At 39.6% G+C, this 26,326-nt stretch overlaps 2 protein-coding genes across 4 annotated transcripts in view; one reads left to right on the top strand and one right to left on the bottom strand.

Moving 5' to 3' along the window:
• myo6b (myosin VIb) overlaps nucleotides 1-18,679 on the bottom strand; it is a 47,835-nt gene extending 29,156 nt beyond the window's left edge. The window contains exons 1-15 of one of the 2 annotated variants that reach the window (XM_074661674.1): nucleotides 17,870-18,679; nucleotides 12,835-12,985; nucleotides 10,023-10,092; nucleotides 9,852-9,925; nucleotides 8,543-8,672; nucleotides 8,350-8,455; nucleotides 8,098-8,153; nucleotides 7,892-7,989; nucleotides 7,626-7,790; nucleotides 6,925-7,005; nucleotides 4,318-4,498; nucleotides 3,437-3,581; nucleotides 1,956-2,113; nucleotides 1,528-1,619; nucleotides 1,002-1,074 (exon numbers count right to left, since the gene is read on the bottom strand). In XM_074661674.1, coding sequence (XP_074517775.1) covers nucleotides 1,002-1,074; nucleotides 1,528-1,619; nucleotides 1,956-2,113; nucleotides 3,437-3,581; nucleotides 4,318-4,498; nucleotides 6,925-7,005; nucleotides 7,626-7,790; nucleotides 7,892-7,989; nucleotides 8,098-8,153; nucleotides 8,350-8,455; nucleotides 8,543-8,672; nucleotides 9,852-9,925; nucleotides 10,023-10,092; nucleotides 12,835-12,954 — 1,549 coding nt within the window. In that variant the 5' untranslated portion in view covers nucleotides 12,955-12,985; nucleotides 17,870-18,679. The remainder of the gene's footprint in view (nucleotides 1-1,001; nucleotides 1,075-1,527; nucleotides 1,620-1,955; nucleotides 2,114-3,436; nucleotides 3,582-4,317; nucleotides 4,499-6,924; nucleotides 7,006-7,625; nucleotides 7,791-7,891; nucleotides 7,990-8,097; nucleotides 8,154-8,349; nucleotides 8,456-8,542; nucleotides 8,673-9,851; nucleotides 9,926-10,022; nucleotides 10,093-12,834; nucleotides 12,986-17,869) is intronic. The other variant, XM_074661675.1, reaches the window with a different exon arrangement.
• Nucleotides 18,680-20,778: 2,099 nt separating this feature from the next.
• On the top strand, nucleotides 20,779-24,072 carry colec11 (collectin sub-family member 11). Of its 2 annotated transcripts, none has more exons than XM_074661694.1 (7): nucleotides 20,779-20,937; nucleotides 21,504-21,665; nucleotides 21,760-21,831; nucleotides 22,761-22,832; nucleotides 22,912-22,965; nucleotides 23,095-23,190; nucleotides 23,348-24,072. In XM_074661694.1, exons 2-7 carry the CDS (start codon nucleotides 21,533-21,535, stop codon nucleotides 23,737-23,739), a joined length of 819 nt encoding a protein of 272 aa, XP_074517795.1. In that variant the 5' UTR covers nucleotides 20,779-20,937; nucleotides 21,504-21,532; the 3' UTR covers nucleotides 23,740-24,072. The 2 variants fall into 2 exon arrangements, with proteins under 2 accessions (XP_074517795.1, XP_074517793.1); XM_074661692.1 differs by having other exon boundaries at nucleotides 23,330-24,072.
• The last annotated feature ends 2,254 nt before the right edge of the window (nucleotides 24,073-26,326 follow it).

Raw genomic sequence — 26,326 nt, 5'->3', positions numbered from 1 at the left:
GTCGGCGTTCGATACTGCCGCACAAGGCACCCTTTAGCGCTGGTATGAGACGCACCGGGCTTTCCATTAACTACACCCATCCGCGACAACGGTAAACGCTCAGAGAAAGTGCTGTGATGACGTAGTTTAAAGAGCAAAAGAAACACATTGGGCGAGCGGGAGGGGAAGTGGATGGGTCCAAAAAACTCAGCTGTTCGTGTCCCGTGTTCACAACGTCAAGTGATATTTGCAGTGTAAAAAAAAAATAGTAATTTTAAGCCCAACCATGTTGTTTTTTTCCTAAACCTAACTAAGTGATTTTGTTGCCTAAACCTAAGCAAGTGTTTTTTTGTTTAATTCATAACATTAAAGGTATAATATGGAACAATTTCCTAACAAATAATGTATAGATTATATATAATATAGTATTATTATAGATGTTTATTTGTGTATTAGATTGTAACTGCCGTGAAACTATCACAAAATAACATTTTATTTCTCTGATTCGCTGCTTTGTTCTCACTGACGGAGCTCTCTCTCTCCGTTCACTCTATAACTCCCTCGACCATCGCTTCTCTCGCTCTCCCTATTGGCTCATTGAGCTGTGGAGGTGTGGCCAACAATGTGGTGTGTTTACAAACAGCAACTGAAAACTGTTACATATTATACCTTTAAGCACGTGTTTACTGCGACCAAAAATGTGGCGACGACAGCCGTGACAAAGCGTCACTATATGACGAGTTGGGATGAGAACGCGTTGGTGTACTTTTGATTTTGGTCATTTGAAACCTGCTTAAATCAGACATGTTATCAGCTTGCATCAGTTCTGCATTATATATATTTTCACTTTTATTTTGTAGTGTGCAAGGCTGAGATATCTTTTTTTTTATTTTTAACAGTGACACTTTTCAGGGGAGTAGCAAACTTTTTGAGAAGTGACTGCACACAGGGAAGTAGTGATGCTGCAAAGTTTGAGGATCAACAGGGTGCTACTGTAGGAGGGAAGTTGACACAGAACTCACCTATGCAGTCCTGGTTGTCAACATAATGCACCTCATTCACTCCAAGGCCTTCCCTCTGATACAGCTCTTGCTCCTGCACAGACATCAAATACCAAAACTAAAAACAGATTCTGAAAACGTCCTGATATAAAATTGAGTGGCTTCAGAACATCATTCACCTCAAAAAGCAAACAAAAAAAACATCAAACTGACAATTCAGATAATGAGAAAGAGGCTTAAAAAACAGAATTGTGGCGCATTAATTGGAGACCTTGGAAGAGAATAACGTTAAGAGATCACAGGAGAGAAACACGCCTCATCATGTCCCTTGAGAAATTAGCATTCTAATGAGAGAGCGCAGGAGAGACGGATGGAAAATATAGAGACGAGAAAGACAGAGCATCTTTAGTGTGCCAGCCGCTTCCTCCTGGCTCGCGAAAGAGTCAGTGAGTTTGGCTTGTGGGTGACATGACATGGCAGCTTTCCCGGGATACAGAAAGTAAACCACACCAGAATCACGTTAATCCACACGTCGCTGCTCACCCACCTCTTTGAGAATACGCTCGTTGAAGAACTGCTGCAGCTTCTCGTTGCAGTAATTGATACAGAACTGCTCAAAGCTGTTGTGTTCAAAATACTCTAAGAGGAGAGAAAAAAAAGCAGAAAAGTCATATTTCAATTAATTTTTGCAAAGCCTGTTTTAATTAATGCAGTCGGGGGAAATTAATTCTCAAGCAAGAGCCTGGTAATGAAGTGTGTGTGTATGCATTAGGGTACTTATATTAAGAAACATGCTGCACAGACATGTGTCTGTTTAGTAGACTGAATACTAAACAAACTAATGTGCAGTCAATCTGGGAAGTTGCATATTTTCAGTTCTGCTACGTTATCAGTTATGTTGGGCTAAATCTACACGTTGTACTAAGTTTAATTGTGACTTCCACATTTCATCGAACACTAACTGCATCTTATTACCAAACCCGGCGATGTCCAACACCCCGATGAAGTTGGAGGAAGTCTCGAAGGGGAAACACTGGTTTACTCGCTTGACCACGTGATCGAAGAGGCGGCTGTACACAGCCTTGGCCAGGGCGTCGCGGGCATTGTTTGCTTGTTCCACCTTCAGAGGCACCCTGGAGGGACACACACACACACACACAAAGTGGGGCAGTGAGAGACCGTCCAAAACTGGGACAAGCTGGTGTCTTATTAAAACCTCTCTCTTTTATTCCCCCCCCCCCTAATCAACCCAATTTTCACGTGGCAGCAAAAGTTCAGCTGTGTTGATGTGACACTTTTTTTTTTGCCGCATAGTTCCCCTTTTGATCTCTACTGTCGAGCCAGGCGATTGTTTTTTAAATGAGGGGTTTCTGAGCCAAAGATGAGATATTAAAGCTAAAATATGAACCTTGAACTCTGCCAGGCTCTCTAATGGCGCTTTAACACAATTTATTTTTAAATTATTTATTGGGGTATGGTCAAAGTGCAGATCCACGCTGAACCAGAGTTCAACTCACCTGTCCCAGCTGGGAAGAAGGTGAATTTAAAAATGAAAAGGTTGTCTTTTGCTATGATTACCACTTTTTCTTTTGATATTCCACCCACCCAGTCCTCATACGAAAAAAAATAAAACCCTCATTCAGGAATAGTCCACCTATGCTAAGACTAAGGCTAGCAGAGAAGGCCATCTTTTCTCCATCTTTTTCTATGACATTATGCACATGAGATCCTTAAAATTCATCTCACTGACATGCATTTTTATCCACTGCAATGTTTCATATACACACTAGTTAGAGACTCAGTCATCCCTGCTGCCATCACATCCACCGCCCCCCCCCTTCCCCTCTGTAACCCTCCACCTCCCGGGGGTAGGGTGGATCTGTCTGGGGCTTAATGACAAAGCCAGGCCTCCCTCCGCTCCACCTGCTCCCCAGACGCCGGGCCTTTACTGTACTGCAGCCATGCTCGCCTGCCTCCTCAGATACACGCTGCATTATTTATGTGGAGAAAACACTTTCAGGCCAGGCCAGCATCTGGCCCTCCTGAAATATTAATCGATCAAACCTGGCCCCATCACTCAAACACCACATCATCACCAAAGTACACAGGAACGGTGGCAATAATACTGCACAACAGTCTCTTCTGAACCGGCAAGAAATCACCACACGATTATGTAAAAGTACAGTTTGCTGTACAGTTTGCTGTACTCTTTATAATAAAAGAGTTAAATCGGTGTGTTGCACAATAAAGATCACCTTAATACTATGCAGAATGGGGATTATTGCTGGGATTATTATCGATTTTCAGACCTATCATGGATTTATTGCCTTCACACAGAGAGTTCAGATGTCATCAACTATGACTTTTCTTGAGGGAACCTTTCTCAAAAAAAGCAAAAGAAGTTACAAAGAGTCACAGATCTTTTGAGAAGCTTTGACTAGTGCTGCTGTTCTTACTTGATAACTGTTCCTTTGGCGCCCCCTGCTGTAGTGAGCATGACCCTGGTCGTGAGGCTGACGCGCAGATCATCCTGGTCCAGACCCAGCAGATCGGCACAGTACTCCAGAGTCTGGCCCGACTGGTTCTTCAGGACACAACCACCTGAAACACACAGTAAAACACACAAGATCCTACTATGATCTGTGGTTCTGAATCCCTCCCCACAATGGAGACACAGCTACAAAGCTACAAAAAGATTATTGGTACCAACCAAGAATGATCAGAAACACGTCTGATCTTTTAGCTGTGAATGGGTGGTATTGACAGCCTGATACAGAGCTGGTATTCCGGTTCAGTGGTTGTAAGGGACAGATTATGAGAATGAGAAGAGAGGGAGAAACTTCTGATAACCGCCCTCAGGAAAAGTTTCAAAGTCTACTTTAATTTAATCCACAGAGACTTTGATTGTAGAGAGAAAGAATGAGAGGCGGATCACGGTTACCAGGTTAACTGAGCTTCTCTTCATCACCATTTGAGAATAAATGGAGGCGACATCCAAGGACAGCATCTGTCCTTCAATATTTTACATTGATCTAATATCTGTGACACACATCTGTGGAATTGTATGAACTCGCATTTATTGAAAAAAATAGATGATGCCAACTTTTCTTTTTCTCTTATTTTTCCTGCATATTCAATTCATAAAATATTTTAAAATGTATTAACCCCTGCTGCAGAGTAAGGGGAAATCCTCTGGCATAGAGGAAATATTTTTTTGTTATTTAATAAAATATATAGCTAGGACTAGTTCACAAAACAATACAGAACCAAAACATTGAGTATCTCACTGATTATTCTAAAAATGTTGTAAATATTGTAATTAGAGCTTCTGTCTGACCTGAGGAGCTCCCTGTTTCTTCAAAGTCAATGTTGCCCAGATGCAGAACGCCAGCGACCACCCTGAACAGGTCCAGCTTCTCGGTGTCGTCCAGACCGATCTTCTTCATGGCCACGCACATCCTATTGAAGTCGCCCTGGTCGTCAAGAAGAGGGTCCTTCAGAGCACCGACCTTTAGATGCTATAAAACACACGAGTGGGTCAGAAGATCAGAAGAGAAACAGACACGAATGTGTGAGAATTCAATTCAAATCATGATTTACTCAAAGAAGATGCAATTCACTAATGGAAATCTATGTTCCATATTTTAGCAAGTTCATTAAATTGTCCATAAATATTGAGTAAACTTGATTTTAAATTGAACTGAATAAAAGCTACATGTTCACACGGACTTTTAGCAAACCAAAATATCTGACATGAATGTGTTGAAAGAGCCTCCACCAGCAGCACACAGCAAGCACTATGAACTAAAGCTGCTCTGCTACAGTAGCTTTGTCTCCAAATGTCTTGACAGTGTGTATATATGTAATATGTAATATCTAGCAATATCTCAGGGATGATGAAAGCACAAAAAACAGGCATGCATTGTGAAATGTCACTGGAACAGGACACTTAATTTATGATAATTAACAAGGGCTGCACAATTATGACTGAATGTACACTCCTGATTATACTGTAAGATAAGAGACTATTCAGTTTTTGTATTAAGGGGGAACAAAACACTTTAATTGCACCTTTTTTCATGCTTTATTTATGTGTTTCCTATTTTCAAAAACAAAACATCAGTCTTTAACAATCTGCAAACTATGGAATATATACAATAATTGTACAGCCCTCTGTTGTTTGGCTGAAAAAAAAAAGCTGAGTAAGCAAACATCCTTTATATCTAGGCACCATCCAAACTCCAACCACACCCAAACCTGGCAGACACATGCAGAGAGAGAGGAAGCATGCACCCTCATTTCCTGTTTGCACTTCAAACCACAAACAGCATGTAAATACTGAGAGACTCAGTGTTTACTTTAGGGACAATACAGGATAGAGACCAGCGAGCACAAAGGAAACATCACCTTATGGTCCTATATATCACAGACACGTGGGAGGATAGACAGATGTACAATGACTTAGTTAGCAACATATTAATAACACACATTGTGCTTACAACCGCACAGCTTAATTACTACTGTTATTGTTATATTTTGTAAGCACATAGTTAGCATGTTTATTTAATTAATACTCTTTCACATTTAATATATACTTGACATGTATAATAAAAGCCCTTTATTTCATTGACATTTTAGTCTAAAATAATGCCTCTTACAAATATAAAAAGAGGAAATGTAACATGAGAAACACCAGCTGCCTCTGAATAAACATTATATCAGTGTGATTACTATATTTCAGAGGAAATGCAAGAGTAAGAATGGATTATATGTATATCCCTAGTAAAAATAATATCGATAATAAATATATAACGCTATCACAATATCAGATTTTCACTACAAGATTATTGTGGCCAAAAGAATTCACGATAGCGTTATTATCGCGATATCTATAGACAGTAATAAAAATATGTATAGCAATAATAATGCTATCTGTCAAATTCATCTTTAACTTTGTTTATTGTGCATTTTGTCTCTTTTTTGGCAAATGAATTACACTCAAAATATGACTTTAGGGAGGTGGAGAGAGAGTCTGTAAACATAATTGTACACAAATGTACAAAAAGAACAATTACACTACACTAATTGGTAGTGAAAAGGCAACCAGATGAACTGATAAACAAAAAATCAATAAGGCCTAACATCTGCCATCAATACAATGCTATTGTTAAAAAAAAATCACTAAGAGGCACTGGATTATTTACACGATATTATCGTGTGTAACACAATATCAATACTGAATTAATGAATTATCACAGTTATCGCCGGTATATTGCGATACCCCTAATTACATATAAAACAATCGAGTTATAGAGGTAATGATTGGCCTCTAAGGTAAAAAGAAAAGTTTCAATCTTTGCATTTCTTCTAATGTACTAGGCTAAATTGAGTAAACCCATGAGTAAATCCATTAAGCGTTGCCTTTGTTTAACACTATCTCACCCGATTTTCCTGAAACTTTGATTGCCACATAAGAAGATATTATTCCATCTTCGAAAACAAGAAGTGAAATGAACATGTATAATTAGTCCCTGAGAGAGGCATCGTGTCACACTCCTTCTTCTAATTGTTTCATGATATTAATTACACATCTCCTGCAGGCGTTGCATGGCACTGCTTCTTTTTCATGTCATACATAATTCATCAAATACACAGACCTGAACTCATTTCTTGGTATGAAATATTCTTATTGACCAGATCCTGCATATCATTTCACTCCTGCGGCTGATTTCCTTGAATATGTGTGTGGGATTCGCTTTCAGGCGGTGCTTACTCATCGTTATTGGGAATAATGTACATCTATCTAAAGGATGGATTGCACATAAGTGTTGCATTGCAATACATTTTTTTGCCTTTGCTCCTTGACATACAGTAGGCTAATGTCACAAAAACATAATCATGTATTGGGTTAGAGTGATTAAGACAGAACAGGACGTGACATTACCTCAGGACTCTTGCGGTTCTGCATGATTTGTTTATCAGAGTCCTTACTGGCAAAGTATCTGGTGCATCCTCGGTTCAGGTACTGCAACGGAGACAAATCATCTTCAAAAACATTCAAACATAATCAACATCTTGATAAATTAAATTCAGACGCAGTATAAACGCATTTCACTCGTGGGGATATTTGTATTGATTTTCATCATCTAAAAGATTCACTTTGCCGTCTTTCGATATTGCTCCACAGCTGACTAGTAGTGAATCGCATCAAGTAATTGCCTCTGTTGATGTGGGTGTCACCTCGGGGACCTGGTATAACGACACGATGATAAACATCTAAAGGAACAGCTTGAGCTGCTTGTTGTTCCGTTAAGCGTGGTTTTGTCGAGCGTGTTGAGGAAAACAAAGGCCGGGGTAAACACCTTTATGCTCTCTGACTTTGAGTTGATGATTGTATTCAAAAGGGAAAAGAATTCAATTGAGAAGTATTTTGTCACTGAGGAGGTTTTGATTTCACTTGGGAGGACCTCTTGACTTCACTAAAAATGAGCTACTGTGACATCTAGTGGGCTTCCATTGAACTGCTAACCAATATCTACTCCAAATCTAATCTAAGACTTGTCGGTTTAATTTCACTTTGGACTGGCATAAGTATAATATGCTTATGTACGCTGCAGACTCTGGTGTCTGTCTGAGCCCACTGACCCTGAAGCTGTCCGGAGAGTCCAGGTGCAGTTTCTTCTTGATGTCCTCGGAGGCTCCGGCACACAGCCTGTAGAAGATGTGATAGTTCCTCTCGTCGTTGCTTTGCATGCAAATCCTCGACTTCTCCAGCAAGTAATGGGAGACGAATCCGCCCACAACTGCATTCTGGCAACACAAGAGAAGAATCAGGTCTTAAAATCCATGGTCCACACACAGCAACTTATAGACCAGCCTAGAGTGCACTATAATCAGTGATGATCAAGTACCTTCTCATTGAAGTGGATTTCCACAAACTTCCCAAAGCGACTGCTGTTATTATTCCGGACTGTCTTTGCATTTCCAAAGGCCTCGAGAAGGGGATTAGCTGAGATTTGAAATGAGAAATAACAGAATCAGGATCACATTGACTGCCCCTATATGGTACATAAAGTATTGATAGTTACTAGCAGTTGATAGTTTGTTATTGCATTACCTTCTACGATTCTCTCATCAATATCTTGACCACTTCCATATGTCGTGGTGAGATATCTACAGGATTGGGATGAAATTAGGATGATGAATATGTATCACCAGGAGGATATAAAACAATTTAAAAGACACTCAACCCACAGTTTACAGAGTTTAGAGATTACTACAATAGCTTTTCCTTGCAAAAGAAGCCAAATATTTGCATTCAGAAGGGGGAATATGATGAAGATGCAGGATGATTCATGTGGGCTCGTACCTGAGAACAAACTTGGTGTTTTCAGTCTTTCCAGCCCCAGATTCACCGGAAACTATGATGGACTGGCTCAACTTGAGAACCTTCATGTCCCTGTAGGTTTTGTCAGCTAAAACAACAACAAAAATGTTTCAAATATGACTCTGTCACACGTTACCCCGTTACTTAACAGTGATTCAAAGGAGTGAGCTCTTACCTATAGCGTAGACGTGAGGTGGCAGTGTTCCCAGTGACTTCCCCCGGTACGACTTGATGGCGTCGGGGCCATACAGTTTGGGGATGTCATAGTAAGGATTCACAGCTATCAAGATATTGGCCACATAAGTCTGTAAGAGATATAAATAAGATTAGAGTCGCTGCATTTAGAGAAAGTTAATAAATAGCAAAAACACATATGAATTATTGAATAATGAGAGACAACAGAGGTGAAAACGAGCCCCGTGAAGGCTGCTGAGACACACCTTAACTTGTTTCCCTGTCTACCAGCTGTTCCCTCATTTCCTAAGTGAGTGAGTGGGATCAGGATTGGGTTTGCCAGTCTGACTTTGTGACCCTTCTCTAGCCTCCCTTCCCTCTTTGCCACCTGGTACTCCCCCCCCCCAGGGAAACAAGGACAGGGATCCTCTCTCCTGCTGTCCTCCAACCTGTTACTGTATCTCCTCATGATGCAACTGGATAGTAGTGACATTGCAAGAGCACATATATAAAGGATTTAAACTAGGGCTGTCAATACTAATGTGTTAAATTCATTTTAACGCCACTTATTTCTTTAACACATTAACACAATTGAACTTTTGGAGGCTGTAGTGGGCTCAGAGCAAAGATACTGGCATCATATGAAACTACAAAACCTAAGAAATCCACTGGTACCAACCATGTCATAGTAGCTTGTCACAAAGGAGGCTAAATAACGCTCCAAACTTACGCTAAATTTTGGCGAGGAAAAACTGGCAAGGCCATTTTCAAAGGGGTCCCTTGACCTCTGACCTCAAGATATGTGAATGAAAATGGCTTCTATCGGTACCAACGAGTCTCCCCTTTACAGACATGCCCACTTTATGATAATCACATGCAGTTTTGGGGCAAGTCATAGTCAAGTCAGCACACTGACACACTGACAGCTGTTGTTGCCTGTTGGGCTTCAGTTTGCCATGTTATCATTTGAGCATATTTGTTATGCTAAATGTAGTACATGTGAGGGTTTCTGGAGAATATTTGTCATTGTTTTGTGTTGTTAATTGATTTCCAGTAATAAATATATACATACATTTGCATGAAGCAAGCATATTTGCCCACTCACATGTTGATAAGAGTATTACATACTTAACAAATCTCCCTTTCAGGTACATTATGAACAGATAAAAATGACTTTGCGATTATATGCGATAACTATGATAACTATGAACAATCATGTTTTTAATCGCGATTAAATACTTTAATCGATTGACCGCTCTAATTTAAACATGTGCTGATGCTGACTAATACAGAAGGAGAAGGAAACATACGTAGATGTGGTCTTTATTGTACCGCACTCTGACGTTGTTGAGAAGAGTGGCTTCATTCAAGTACATAAGGGAACCTGAAAACAGAGGAAACAAGACCGATAAAATTAAATTTTTTTCTTGAAAAAAAGGCTTTGTTGAGAATAAAATCATGGAAACTGTGTGTAGACTTACAGTTGTCCTCTACATGCTTGTTGACATCATCCTCTGCTGGGAAGACTTGGCTCATCGGAGCAAGAAAGGTCTGCAGCACAAACAGTTTTCCTCATTATAACATTCACGTGATGTCACTTCCAGGATAGATAGACATGCTACAAGTGTCTCTATTTATCCCTGCCAACGTATTCATTGTTCTTTGAAAAGCTTATGACACAAAACAAATGTTTATTAGCATCCAAACGACATATCAGGCATAATAAAAAGCTAAGCAAGAACGCATAAACATGAATCATTCATCATGGTTAAAGATCACAGTGATGATGTTTGGTGCGACATGTTCTCGGGCTGAATTAGTTACTGATATTCTCGCTCTATTGTTTAACAGTCTGAGTTAATGGAAATAAAGTCAATGGAACAAGCCGGCTGTGAGAGAAACAAGGGGAGACATGGCAGGATAATGAATAATTTGGTGGCAGAGGAACCAGATCTGAACACCTGACTGAGTAAGTGAGTGTGTGTGTGGTGTGTGTGTGTGTGTGGTTGAAAAGAGACGACGGTGGTGCTCTGGCTGTGCTGATCTTTTAGGAACCAATCAAGTCACTTTATTATTAAAAAAACAGCCCTCAGCATTTAAACAGGCCTAGGGAATGTACTGAACAATGACTGTGTCTCTTTTGCGCCCTTTACATGTTCATTACACTCCCTATATCAATACTTGTGTGTGTGTGTGTGTGTGAATGTGGCCCAGTCTGTGCTGTGACCCATGCTTTATTGCTACAAACAGGCTGTAAGCATAAACAGGATCTGCTTTGTGTGCCTGGTACAGTACCTTGGCTCAATCCGGACATGCCTGTCTACAATAATAACCATGTGAGAAATGTCTAACCGATAAAATTGACAAAGAAGAAGAAGAGGAGGCAGCCAAGCTGAGGCACTAATGAGCTCCACACACTGCAGTAAAAAAAGACTCAATGGGCCTTTCATTCCCTCCGTGAGCGGGACAGAGTTTATGCTTTGTAATAAACGGATTACGATGATTCAAAGTTCACAGCTATTCCAAACGAGATCCACTTCAGACCCATTCACGTTTCACGTAGTAAATATGTATGCCTTTGTGCAGAGTCTTAAAGGGGACACATCATGCTCATTTTCAGGTGCATACTTGTATTTCGGGTTTATATTAGAATATCATTACATTGCTTTAATGTTCAAAAACGCTTTACTTTTCTCATACCGGATGTGCTGGAGCACCTCTTTTCACCCTCTGTCTGAAACGCTCTGTTTGAGCTCCTGCCCCGCCCTCTCGAAAAGTCCAATCTGCTCTGATTGGTCAACCAAACCAAACTCTTCAGACTCTAACTAGCTTTGCATAATAGGTCCTCTTTAATATTATGCAGCTATCTGTCAGTTGGGTGAGATAATTGCTCATTTCCGATGCAACTTTGATTCAGCAGGTTTCTTGTAACTGGTGACATCATGAGATCAGAATGAAGTAGCAATTTAAAAAACTTCAAAATATTGTACCTTTAGAAAAGTTTCAAAATAATTCTCAAAAAAAGCCTGTTTTGCAGTGAAAACACAAGGTTTTCTGACTACATTGGTAGATAGGCATGTAACGATATGACAATTTTCTGTCTCGATTATCCTGGCCAAAATAGAGGCAATTCACAATGTTATCCCGGTTATCATCAAAATATGCTTAAAACTCTTAAAATCGTCCTAAAACACACTGGAATCACTTTACCTAACATTTTGTTAGAAATATAAGGTCATAAGGCCCCTCTGCATAAATAAAGACAAATTAAAAAAAAATACAACATCGTGTGTGAGTGTGAGTCTGTTCTTTCTTACATGATAATTTACATGTATTTTTTTTAAATCAGGCTCTATTTTTCACCTCTCTAGCATGATAGCGAGCTAGACAGCTTCAAGTCACTCTTGACGATATTCGCGATAATCCCAATAATGGAAATTCACCACGATCAACTTATTGTGAGTGTGTTTTTATCGTGATCTGCGATAAAATCCTATATCGTCCCATCACTATTGGTAGATACTTCAACAAGGGTAGACATTTTTGCAGTGCAAGGAATTCTTACTTATGAACATGACTTTTTTGCCAGAGAAGCAGAAGCAAACTTAGTAATGCACCGTTCTTCAAGTGGACATTAATGGTAGCATTCCCTGTATCTGCTCCAGTAACAGCGTCCTGGTATTGTGCATACTGGCTCACTGGCATCGCTTACTTAGGTGATAAAAGGTCTATACATTATTAGCTGCAGTGAGAACACTTGAAACAAAACAATTGCACAGTCAACTGCTAGAGTACACGTCTGTTGTAAACATCGGAGGCCTGCTTGCTGGGGACACGTGACGGCTCAGGTGTAACAGGTGGCCTTTACCTCCTAATGAGCAGCTCTCCCTCTGGGCAACACTATCGGCGCACCTGCTGCTGCTCTCTTATTTATTCATGCCTCTGTACGTGTGGTCTCTCGTGTTTCTCCCATTTTACACATTGTTGTGCTAACGCCTTTCTGCCTAAAAATCGCACTTTAGACAGACTGACACAATTACGGAAACAACGAGTTCTCATTTCTTACACACTGCTTTGCGATTCTCCGTGAAAGTCTTGTACATGAGCTTATGGATGTATGTATTTGTGTATGTTGCGAGCACCCTCCTGGGATTAAGGCAAACAACACCCAATTTATGTGAACCACTCGACAAATAAGCAACATGAAAGGAAAACAAGCACCAGCCCCTCAACCATTTCCCCAGTTGGACATGTAAATGGTAAGCCGGGGTGTGTTTGTCCGTCATGACCCACCTTGCCCTTCTGGTTCAGCGGTTCTATGGTGAGCGCGTCGGCTCCTATGTCAACGATCATCCCCAGCTGGAACCCGTCGGCCGAGTGGGGCGCCCACACTGGCTTCCCATCATCCTCCATGGCTCACCTCCAGTCCAGCACGACCACACAACTGGGAGAGGCAGAAAGGGGGAAGAGAGGCAACATGAGCAAAGGGAAGAACATGTGTGGCTCAAAATAGATATGCAAAGAACAGTACACAGTTTTGCATTTCTACTGAAGTACTTCAAACACACTGAATTTGCTTCTATGCCGGTCCCATTGCCTGCTCCCAGAGGCATGTATAGCTATACACAATATGTATTTCACCCCTTCTTCACAGCTGACAAACAAAAGTTGATGCTAATTTAACAACTGAGAAAACACTTCTGTTTTATTGTTGATCACCTGATCCTGATTTGCATGGCAGCATTTTCCTACATCCCATCATACCCCACAGACTCTTAACTGGCAACAAAAGTAAGCAATAAAAACCCTTTTAATTAACACAATAATATCTTGTCTGTCAACATGATCTTTTACTTTACATGGAGACTAATATCAAAGTTAAAGAGCTGACCCACTGAGGCTGTCAGCTTTGCTTTCCATTAACCTGTTATTCCTCCTACTGATCTTGTAAGAGAGGATTTTCTGCTGGAACACAACCGGAGGGAGTCCCGAGGACAACACTATCCCAAGTGACCTGACATAAACTTCCCAGCCAAACATTCCTGTTTGGAGCATCTCAGGTGTATGTTTCAACCGTGTAGTGTCCAAGCTAAAGCAGGTTATCCTGAGACAATGCTATCAAACTATGACATTTTGGGGTGCACTATTTGTATAGAACTTTCTGCATACTGACTATTATCCTACTTTAATACCTTTGAATATTTCTATACCAAAGATTCAAAGCCCAAAAAAAAGTATTCGGGACAATCCTAATTAACATTTTACAACTTCATTATGTAATTGACAGCAGCAGTTGGACCCTGGCAGATGCAGAGTACAACCAAGTGGATCATTTCTGTCCCGATCTTGTGCCGACAATATCAGAGCATCTTCAGTCGAATGCGAAAGCTGTGTTTTCGCATACATGCCGTTGCCGGTTCTTGACAGTTAATCCTACAATCACGGAGTTCTTCAGAGCAAAAGTGCTGACGTTGTGCTTGAGTATCCCATTAGCTTCGGAGGGATTGAGGTCAAATGTCAGAGAGGATAGGTGCTGGAAAGTGCTGATGCAAGGACTCAAAGTTCAACATGTACATCAACTCAGCATAATGACGGATCCCACCAAGGGACAGACGGGAGATAGTTGCTTTTCTGTCTTTCTTTTGGGACCAAGATGAGGCTGGACCACAATGATCTTGCATTATTCAGCATTTTCTGTTAAATAATATTTCTGATATTGTACTTCTACAGCTCAGGTGACTAGACACTGAGAGACTTTTACTGCGTTGTTATCAAGCACGTCATGTCTGGTCAGTACACCTACATTTGGCTTTCCTCAACACGCTACAGCAACTTCCAGTCACTCACTTACTTTGAGGACTTTGTAACACAAGGCTCAGTAAACCCATTAAAACAGAGATATAAGCTACAGTTGTTGGAAAGCTATTGCCAAAGCAAAACCACGAGACTCAGGCTGTACGTTCTAAATAACATTTCATCAAATGAGTTATTTCTGGAGAGGAGAATACAGGTATGTTACAAGTTTTAACAAAAACGGGGTGATTTGGAGAACGCCTGTGTACCTGTGCTAATGCAAACAGCCAAATATAAGAATGCATTAAATATAATTTATGTAAGTATAAATGAATGAAAATGGTTTGCATCTAAAGTAAATGTTCCTCAATGGAGCAAAGCAAGGCTGAATGTTATCACTGCTTCCACTGATAGAGAATATAGGTAAGACACATGGCATGCTGTTATCTCATATTCTTATTGTTATATGGTTTATATGGCCCATTTATTATTATAGCAATAATCTTTCTTCACCATAGATGTCTTTGCCCAGGGCAGGCCAGCATGCAGAGAGGATGATTTCACACTTCAAAAGGGCCGACTCACCGTCAGGGCCAAAACTACAACGAAAAACCCAAACAAGTCTCTGAGCGACAAACTTAGAAATGCAATCTGTTGGATCCATAAATAGCAGCATTGTATTCTATATGATACTAGAAGCTTCTTCAACCTTGGTTGTAGAAAGCAGAGCCAAGGCATTGTCTTCACGCTGACAGGATGCAAATACACAAAGCTGAGTCTACAACATTTACTGGAGCTGGCTGCAACAAGTGAAAAGGCCCCATCTGTAACGTAAACTACAAGAACGCCATGTACGCATTTGCAGTGGTAATCATTTGAATATCAAACCACATTCAGGAGTTTCAAAAATGCACCAGCAGGAGGGAGGATAAAGATTACTTTGGCAGACTGTTATCTTCAACCTTCAAGTGTGAGATCAAGGCTACGGTGGGGGATTTTCAAGACCGTCTTTGTTAGATGACTGATAATAACCACAGAGCTTTCCCACAGTTCCCTACTTCAGTCCAAGTCCAATTATAGTATGTCCAACCAGGAAATAATGCTTAGTTCAAAACGACATGACCACCAGGAGCCTAAATGACTACACACATCTTGCTATGATTGAAATATCCCAAATACTGAAGACACAATTCAAGCTTACAATATTTGTCATATATCAGTCTACGTTGCTGCAAACTCAGTTTCATACACAACACATCTGTCTTCGTAATGTGACGCTCAATGTACCAAGAGTCAAGTCAAACTTTATTTATATAGCACGTTTAAGTTGACCAAAGTGCTGAACATGAATACAAAGCAAGCAATAACAAAAACTTATCAACATAATGTGCACATAATAGCAGTAAAAGAGTTGCAGGCAGCACTACAGAAGATAAACGTAATCATACGCCAGTGAGAAGAGTCTTCAGCAAGCGACTTAAATGATTCTATGGTCTGAGCAAGTTTAATGTGAAAAGCTAAACTGTTCCACAGATTAGGGGCGGCCACCGCAAAGGCTGGGTCGCCTCTGTTTTTGAGTCTAGTTCTGGGGACATCCAGGAGCATCTGATTGGTCGACCTCAGTGCTCTAACTGGAGTATGAAGGTACAATAGTACAGGTCATTTATCTGTATCTAAGATTTAAAAACAAGCAATAAAATCTTAAAATCAAGCCAGAAACAGACAGGAAGCCAGTGGAGGGAGGCCAAAACTGGTGATATGTGATCACGTTGGGATTTTCATGCTACTTTCAAAGCAAACCTCCAAACAATCTGGTATATCACTTAGGGAAAGCCTAAAAGTCAACATCTCTGACTCCTCTCCTCAACAAAACAGAGAGCAGTCCCTCCTGAGTAACTTTGACTCTGCAGCCCTAAATCCTCTTAGTGTTTGACCCTAATCCAGACACTGAGGTGGGTGAGCGGAGATCAGCAGCGATACAATGCAGATCAGTAGGGTGTCCCATGAAACACAGATACCCATGCAGTACAGTGAAGGAAACATAAATGTACACACACAAATGAATGGACACTGGCTCAGAGCTAAAAGCAGGACACACAAACACGCCTCTTGTTTCCTGCCACTTGTTTCCTGTTCTCTACCAGCAGGCGAACGGGACATGGGGAAATGCAACAGGCCAACAGGATGAAGACTAGAGAGAGATGTACAGACAGCTCAAAGCTACATCTTTAAAAACAACATGGACAAGATAGATTTGTGGTTTAAACAGGGTTTAAATTGGCTTAAAGGGTTGGCAACATGTCAGAAGTTGTAGAATGAAGCACACAGAGGAGATTAGAAAATCAAATGAAAGACAATCTCATAATGAAATGGATTTAAAACATATCAACATCATCTGCACATAATGAGCCCCTTATAAATACACCATTATGACTACTGCAAGAGTTTGTGTGCAAACTAATACTATGCAGGAAAGGCTTGTTAATAAATATTATTATAAATAATAATAATAAAGTTATTACAAAAGTATAGGTAGTTAGCATAGGCAGGAGCAGTGGTGGAAAGTTCATTTACTCAAATTTCAGTACAATTTTGAGTATTTTACTTGAATATTTCCATTTTTCTTGCTACTTTATGCTACATCTCAGAGGGAAATATTGTACTTTTATACTCTATATAGTAGGTTGCATTGGATTTTACTACCTAGAGTACTTTAAAATGATGAATCTGTATTCATTTGTTGTGTAATATATAGCCTAATTATATGCAGAACGACTACTTTTACTTGTTATAGGCTTACTTTAAGTACATTTTGCTAATAATACTTGTGTACTTTTACTTCAGTAGGATTTTAAATGCAGGACTTTAATGTAACAGAGTATTTTCACATTGTTGTATTGGTACTTTTACTGAAGTAAAGGATTTGAGTACTTCTTCTTGCACCAATGCACAGGAGACAACATTAACATTAGCCTAACAAAAAGTATAGGTAGTTAGCATAGGCAGGAGCAGTGGTGGAAAGTACATTTACTTAAGTACTGTACTTCAATACAATTTTGAGTATTTTATTGGAGTATTTCCATTTTTCTGCTACTTTAAACTACATCTCAGAGGGAAATATTGTACTTTTATACTCTATATAGTAGGTTGCATTGGATTTTACTACCTCAAGTACTTTAAAATGATGAATCTGTATTCATTTGTTGTGTAATATATAGCCTGATTATATGACTACTTTAACTTGTGATAGGCTTGCTTTTAGTACATTTTGTTAATAATACTTGTGTACTTTTACTTCAGTAAGATTTTAAATGCAGGACTTGAATGTAAAAGAGTATTTTCACATTGTGTAATGGTACTTTTACTGAAGTAAAGGATCTGAGTACTTCTTCTTCTTGCACCACTGAGCAGGAGACAACATTACTCACTCCATCCATGTAACGTTAGCCTACCTGTAAAGATAATACAAAGTACTACAGGAGGTTTCTGACGCTGGCTACTCGCTTAAAAATGTCAAAGTTACACAAACACTTACGTTCAGGATGTTAAATGTACGATCAGGGCGACAGGATTGAGTTTAAAGTCCCTCATACGTGGTGGTGGTAGCAGTAGTCCAGCTCTCAGTCTGTCTACAGGATAACGGTTGTCTGGGTGACAGGCTGAGCTCAAGGTGGGTGACGTCACTCCCACTGTCCACTGCTGAAGGTGCGTTTAAGTGCTGCTCGTAAGATCCTGTGTCAGGTCGTTTTTTAAGTCTATAAAACAAACAGCGACATTGAACCCCGTTGAGCAGCAGAAGAGAAAATAAGCATTGGGAAGGTAGACTAACTTGGTCATCATCTTATACTAGTGAGATAGAGTAAAAAAAAAAAAAAAAAAATCAAACATATTAAAGGTGCTATTCATAACATTGTTAACATTCAGCCACTAGATGTTGCATTCTCCCTCTCCCATTGAATTACATTCACTTCACAACAAGTGGTTGCCTGGCATCATCAAACTCAGCCATTTATCCATTTTTTTTCCAGACTAACTGACGACACAGAGATACCATGAAGCTCACAAGTCTTATTAGTAGTCGGAACCGAATGTTATCTTCCACAGAGATAAACAAAACATTTATTTTGGACCTGTCAAAATTTTTTAAAGGGATTGTTTGTAACATTGAACCTCGTCGTGAAGCAGAAGAGAAAATAAGCATTGGGAAGGTAGACTAACTTCGCCATCATCTTATCATTTAATATCACCAACATATTTCCAACATTCCCCCCTCTCACAGCAAAAGAAAACATAGTGATGTGTTTAAACGCCTTAACCAGAATGCACTTTGTTGTAAGATCCATTTTTTTTTTTTTTAAAACTAGTGAGATAGAGTAAAAAAAATAAATATATACCAAACATATTAAAGGTGCTATTCATAACATTGTTAAAGGTCCCATATTATAAAAAAGTGAGATTTTCATGTTTTTTTTTATTATAAAGCAGGCTTAAGTCCTATATAAATACTGTGAAAGTATCGAAACACTCAATCCACAGGGAAATACACACAGCCCGTATTCAGAAACTCTGCATTTGAAACAAGCTGTCAGGATTTCTGCCCATTCGTGATGTCACGAATATGCAATATTTAGACCCTTGACACAATTTTAAACGTAAACATTCTAAATGTGTCCCAGTTTGTTCCTGGTTTCAGTGTATGTGAATGTCATCAGCTGACAGGAAGTACACATGGATCCAAGCTGTTGCCTAGCAACGCAATTCTGTTGCAATTCCGTCAAAATGCACTAAAACGGAGCGTTTCCGACAGAGGGTAAATACAGGCATATTCAGGCTGACAGTATGAGGAAAATAAAGTTTTTTTTTAACATTACAGCATGTAAACATGTTCTAGAAACACAAAACACAAATATGAACCTAAAAATGAGCATGATATAGGACCTTTAACATTCAGCCACCAGATGTTGCCTTCTCCCTCTCCCGTTCCATTGCATTCACTACACAATAAGTGGTTGCCAGGCATCATCAAACTCAGCCTTTTATCCCTTTTTTCCAGACTAACTCACGACACAGAGATACCATGAGATACCAACGTCGTTTTAATATTGGCTCACAAGCCTTATTAGTAGTCGTAACCGAATGTTATCTTCCACAGCGATAAACAAAACATTCATTTTGGACATGTTTTTTTTTTGTTAATATTTGTCTACATAAAAATGTTATCAATAAGACCTTTAACCACGTCTCTGGTAACTGTGTGCTTGTACCCATATAATACATGCATTTTTTTTTTAGTACGTCAATGTGAGGAATATTTAAATTTTAGTACTCGTTGTCATATACAGTATTTTTTGTTTAATCATAAAACTGGAGTAAGAGGATGAATTGAGCCAACTCACCCAACTCACCTAATTCACTGGCTGCAATGAAAAGGCAGCAAATGTTGCCTTGAGAGTCATGAATATTTGAGAGGCAGGTAATCTAAAACTTTTGAGGGGGATTTTTGAAGGAGACATTCAATCCACCATTGAAAGCCGCCACTGGGTTTGTAAATCTAATTAGGATATCTGATACTCCGGCATTGGACCATATCTGATTACTGACACAAGATGACAGCATGTAAACACTAACATTACTTTTTTTTTGTTCGCAAGTTAAAAGTCCAACTTAGTATTTGAATGACATCCTAAATAATGCACGACTAAAACCACTTGACCATATCAAATTGTGAGGTATTATTTTGGTATTCACCATCCACCATTTGGTTTATTTATTTATTCTGGTCAAGACTAATAAACACAGGCAAACATTGGGATTCAAAGTCTGAATATATATATATATATGTTATTTGTCATTTTAGTCACTGTTATTCTAACTGACTGCACAAAAAGGATGAGTAATTGTACATTTCTGTAAGAATCCAGGCCAGTGGAGGTCCACTTCTGTACTTGCATGGACGATGGCTCCCTCAGGTGGCCACAAAGGGGGAAAGCAGATCTGTATCTGAAGCCAAATCCCAAACCAATTAACTTGCTTACAGCAAGGCAGAGAAGAGTAAAGAGAAGAGAGAGGATGCACTGGAGAGTTGATCACAAGGCACCAGCGCACTCTGGGGAAATAATACAAGCAAAGTATTCATGTTAAATCCCAGGAGTTGGATTGACTCTTGGACACAAAATTACACTAAACTTGCCTTAGAAACTATGAACGTGATAGATTCAACTCCAGTGGCATATTATAGAAAAAACAACTATATTTGTAATTTAAAATAAATTGCATGACATGGTAGACATGGCATGTACTTTACCAAAAAAAAAAAAAATGCTTTTCTAAATATGTGATAGAGTTTGAAGTTGAGTGAGTGTATTTATCGGGCCCCTCCACTGTCAATCACTTCACTACTTTCCCAGCCAATTATCTGTGGGGCCCCAGCAGCTGCTTCGGACTTTATCTGTGAACTGTTTACGAATGTCCTATCACACACATTCTGTGGTGTCTGTGTGAAGAACATGAAATGTTTCTGTAGGACCACCAGTGTTCAAAGCTCCTGCAAGTCTTTGCAAGCTGGCTCTACTTCTCTTCTTCTGTCTGGAAACACCGCTGCAGGTAGGCCATGCACATTTTGAAACGCAGTATTAAACCCATCACTGTTTTGTTTTTTCTCAGGGGTTATGTTTCTGATATAGATGTTGCCAAGTTTTATAACAAAAAAGCTGCTCTTTGGTTTAAGATGTGATTCTGGATGTTGCTTCCATCCGTAGCTATTTCTATCAAGCATTCATTTATCTAAAAGATATATATGGATTGGTTTAAAACAATTATTTTCGTTCTTAAACTTGTATCTATGGCTTCAAATGTGCGGTATTTTTTTGCAACTAAATATATCTCAGGATAAATAATTCATGCTTTTTGCAAAGCTCTTTTTATGTGTACATATATGTGATTTATTAAAAGTATTAAAATGGGATGTTCACTTGGAGTAGTAGCGCGTGTTTTCTCGGGAATCTATGGTGATATATTATGGAATAAAATTATGGCATTACTGTTTTGCTGCTGAAAAACACTTTTACTTCGGATTCCCCTGTTTCAGTTCTGATATATGGTATTGTCTCGGAAATATCTACAGTTACTCTTTAGCTGTTTTGTGAAATGATTTGTCTTTTGTTCTTCAGTATAGCCCACCAACCAGCCCATGTAAACAATGATAGGAGAGAAGCTGATCTTGCCCATAATGCTAATGTCTGTGCTGAGTTTACTGACACTGCAGACATCGTATGGACAGCACACGGCAGAGGAGTCCTGCACTGTTCAGATCCTTGTCCCTGGACTCAAAGGCATGCCATTCTACATTTAAACACCATACATAGAAAACAAAAAAATGTAATCTGTCTTCATATTTTCTTCTTATTTTGTCTTCTTCTGCAAAAGGAGAACCAGGAGAGAAAGGACAAAAAGGAGTACCAGGGAGACCAGGACGAGTTGGCCCTCATGGAGAGATTGGTATAGAATATTTCTGTTTCTCAGTGAAGGGAAAACATTAGCCATGCAATCAAACTCATGCATCTCCTCATTTTTAAGCTGAAACAACAACAAAAAAGAGCTGGAGTAAAGATCACATTGCTCGGGCTGATAATGTGCTGTTACATCACTGCCAGGCCATCCAGAGATGGCCAAGTGTTTATATTTGGGTGAGAGGTCGGAGGAGAAATGGACAAGTGTTTACTGAAGACCTTAATGAGGAGTGGAGGCTCTTCACATACTTTTTAAAGAGATTAAGCAGATGCGGCATTTTAATTAATGTACCTATAGCGGAAGTAAATAGTGGTTTGAGAATTTCAGTTATTATTTTCATTCACATTTTTTAGTCTTTTAAGGTGCAGAACTGAGAGACATGCTGTACAGATTTTTAAAGAGGACCTTTCATGCTCATTTTCAGGTGCATACTTGTATTTTGGGTTTCCACTAGAACATGTTTACGTGCTTTAATGTTCAAAAAACGCTTTTGTTTTCTCATACCGGCTGTGCTGCACCACCAAGTCTGCTTGGTCAGTTGGCCCACTCTGTTTTGATTGGTCAACCGAACCAAACTCTTTGGACTCTGCTCCAGCTCCACTCTAACTAGCTTTTCTTGAGGGTGAAACTAGCCACTAGGCGAGTATTATGCAAATGTATTACTTGGTGACATCACAATGTTACGGAAGTAAAGGCGGGACTTCAAGCAAGGCGTTTCAGACAGTTAAGGAGCAGTGTTTCTGTGGGGGAGAGTAACTTCCTTTGGCGTGGACTTTGGGCTTTGTAACTTTGCAGACATTTTACATACACAAAAAAACTATAGAACACACTGAAGGAAAGGGTAAAAGCACAACAGCACAATAGGTCCTCTTTAAATAGATTGCTTTGTAACAAAATATTCCTGTCAATCTTTTCAGGTCAAACTGGGCTCAAAGGTCAAAAAGGCATAATGGGACGTTATGGAAAAGTGGGCCCAAGTGGCATGAAAGGTAATCAGAAAATGCATAAATGTATTTCACATGTAGATGTTTGGGAATGAATGAATAACAATTGCATTTCATATCTCAGGGGTAAAGGGAGACATGGGGGATCCAGGTCCAACGGGCGCTAATGGAGATCCAGGTGAGGTATTATACCATGTTATTCAGTTTGTCAAACAGATTATTGCCGGATTAGACGGACACATTTGGTGAAATTTGAGAGCTAATTAAGACGACCGTGCGGTAATCCCCCACATTTTTGCCTTATCAGGTGTTCCATGTGAGTGCACACCAATGAGAAAGATGATTGGAGAAATGGACATCCTTGTGGCACAGCTCTCCTCTGAGCTGAAATTCATTAAAAATGGTATGATCTTAGCATTCTTTTTAAAGAAAAGTACGTGTATCCATGCTATTACTTCACTTGTTGTTTTTATCCTCATAGAACTGCAAATGCTGGGCATGTCAATGTGAAATTTATAGAAATACAAGTGCTCATTTTTCAGCACTGCCCTCCCCTGCAGCTGTTGCTGGCATAAAAGAAACAGACAGTAAGGTCTATCTGTTGGTGAAGGAGGAGAAACGCTACTCTGACGCCGAGGCCTACTGCCAGACGAGGGGAGGGCACCTGGCCATGCCCAAGGATGAGGGAGCCAACGTGGCCATCGCAAGCTACATAACCGAAGCCGGCCTCAGCAGAGTCTATATTGGCATTAACGACCTGCACCGCGAGGGCGTTTTCACCTACGTGGATCTCTCTGCCATGACAACATTCAGCAAATGGAAAAAGGGAGAGCCCAACAATGCCTATGACGATGAGGACTGTGCCGAGATGGTGGCCTCTGGGGAGTGGACTGATGTGGCGTGCCACCCTACCATGTATTTCGTTTGTGAATTTGACAAGGACAGTCTCTGAGTTCAGTCTGTGTTAAAGGAGAGGTGTGTAACATTTCGGGGGATAAGCAGAAATGGAATATAATATTAATAAGTATGTTTTCTTTAGTGTATAATCACCTGAAACTAAGAATCATGCTTTCATTAGCTTAGAGTGAGCCCTTCACACATAGGGAGTGGGTCCTCTTCACGGAGTCCGCCATATTTGCTCCGCCATGTTTCTACAGTAGCCCAGAACGGACAAACCAAACACTTGGGCTTCGTCCAAAATCGCATACTATGCACTACATACCCAATATGTGTACTATCGTTCAACATACTTTTGTGTGAATAAACAGAAGCATGTATCTTTTCAGACGCAATGAGCAGTAATTTACGTCGTCACTTTCAGAGAGACGTTGGAGACGTGTAACCATAGTAACCTGTGCCAATCTCATGTAACCAAAATGATGGATTGTGAGAATCAAAGTCTGAATTCATTTCAAATATATATTATGCCTAGCAAAGTGATATCTTATACATACAGTTAAATTGAAGCGTTATTGATGTTACAGAGCTGTCCGTCAACGTCTGTTATGAACGTTGTCGTCACTACCGCATTGCATTGTGGGATATTTATGCCGCCTTAGTGTCCAGCGTTGCATTATAATATTTTTCTGGAAATAGTATCCGCGTACTATTGGTTTCATACGAATGTTTCGGACATACTTGCGTTTTTATGTTACCTGAAGATTTATCATAGTTCTCAGACACACTTGTGGGTAACATGAGCTGAAGAGTGCATGGTAAGGATGGCCTCTCAGCAAGGCGCACGGCGTTACCATCACCAGTCTTGGAAAGGGAGGTGTGAGCGGATCTGCAACCACACTACTATGCCGCCAAATCCTACACACCGGACCTTTAAAGAGACTGCTGAAAGGATGGATAATGGAGCTAAAGTTAGAAAAGTGTAAATAGAATGACAAAATGACATGCAAGTTGTGCAATCTAGCATATTTCCTACTTTCTTCTCCTTATAAGCTATTTATTGTCTGAACTCACAAAACATCCATTCTTTTGTGAGAATTGTACTCATTTTAAGTACACCCTTAATCTCCTACTCTGTGATTCATTAGTGTTTCGAACAGCATGCCGGGCAATGTATTGAGTTTTTATGTTATGCAAACTATCCACCGAGCAATATCTGCAACAGGGCCATCAACAAACAAGACGAATAAGCAAATGTAAAAGGCTGTAGTTTGTGCATAAAATATGAAATTAAAAGATTTTGTTTCCAGTTGTGTGGCTTTAATCATGAAAATGAAATACAATATGCACTCTATATTCATATTCATATTGTAAGTTATGCGGCGGTTGTTGAAAGACCGTGTCTGTGCATTATTTTCTGCCCTGAGCTGACTACATTTATCTAGTGCAGCAGTGTAAGACAGCCTCCACCTAGTGGATGAACATTGTACTGCATAGTAACAATAATTTCTCACACTAGGATGTAACATTAACAATGGCTCAGTTCTATTCAAGTTTCCCAGTAAGCCATGACAGTGTGCCAGTATGCACAGTACCAGGACCCTGAAACTGAAGCATCAAAAGATTCAGCCATCATTCATTTTATTATTTACATGTGTGCTTTTCCTATAAAATACATACGGTATAAAATGCACCTGTTTAAAAGATGTCTACACACTGCAGCTTTTTAATTTAACTTTGTTAAGGGATATTAATTTGGAGTAATTGTTGGAGATTTTTCAATGAATTAAATCTGATGATGTGGACTAAACACATTATACTGAGTTAAATGAACACTGACAGTTTTGCTGTGACATGTATATTATTTAAAAACAATGTATTCTCAAAACACAAGAGAGTTTATAATAATAATAAATTAATTACACTTGGTAACAATATGACAGCACAATGTTTGCTGAATGACAAAACGAAGACATTATACGCCTCAGGTTAATATGGCATTTTCATCTTAGAAAATCCTCTGCGGTTTAGTTGTGTGATTAATAGAAGTTGTCTTACAGCCCTGGCTGCTATTGTTTTTTAGGATGGGCATCCCAGCTGAGATGATATCCTATTGAGTCCCACTAAGAAGAGGAATTTGAATATGCATGATGCAGTTCTCCTAATAACGCACAGGACCAGTCCCTTAAGAAATGAATAATTAACGCTGAGATGAATTATGCATTTAATTGACCAGGAGTTGTCTGGCATAAACCAATTAGGTGGCATTGTTGTTGGTGCAAGCTCGGGTTACCTTTGTGGTAAACAATTTGGACAGCTCTGTCTAACAGTGGACTAGTCTGGTAGAAAAAATTGTAAATATGCAAAGAAAAGTGGAGTGGTAAAGAGGTGAAAGGTATGGCAACTGAATAAACTTTGTTAATCCATATGTGTGGGTTTCATTGGCTCTCATCAACATCCACATATTAGTGGACAGCCTCCTGAACATACACAGCACAAATACAAAATAATGAAGTTGATATTCTACAGTATGATGAAAAGGAGTTGGAGGACGGTCTGCAGGACAGATAATAATGCACTATATTCAGTTTTAACAGTCTCTTCTGCACTATATTCACTTTTTTAATAGTCCTGTATCACAG

The sequence above is a fragment of the Sebastes fasciatus genome, chromosome 15 (assembly GCF_043250625.1).
Source record: "Sebastes fasciatus isolate fSebFas1 chromosome 15, fSebFas1.pri, whole genome shotgun sequence".
Classification (NCBI taxonomy): domain Eukaryota; kingdom Metazoa; phylum Chordata; class Actinopteri; order Perciformes; family Sebastidae; genus Sebastes; species Sebastes fasciatus.
The sequence above is the reverse complement of the archived record's forward strand: the minus strand, read 5'-3'. Positions and strand labels throughout refer to the sequence as shown.

Bases quoted from the DNA above. Each gene is read 5' to 3' on its own strand.
- colec11 (XM_074661692.1), top strand. From the start codon at position 21,533: ATGATAGGAGAGAAGCTGATCTTGCCCATAATGCTAATGTCTGTGCTG. The intron at 22,833-22,911 runs GTAATCAGAAAA...TTCATATCTCAG, and splicing joins GGGCCCAAGTGGCATGAAAG to GGGTAAAGGGAGACATGGGG. The intron at 22,966-23,094 runs GTGAGGTATTAT...TTGCCTTATCAG, and splicing joins GGGCGCTAATGGAGATCCAG to GTGTTCCATGTGAGTGCACA.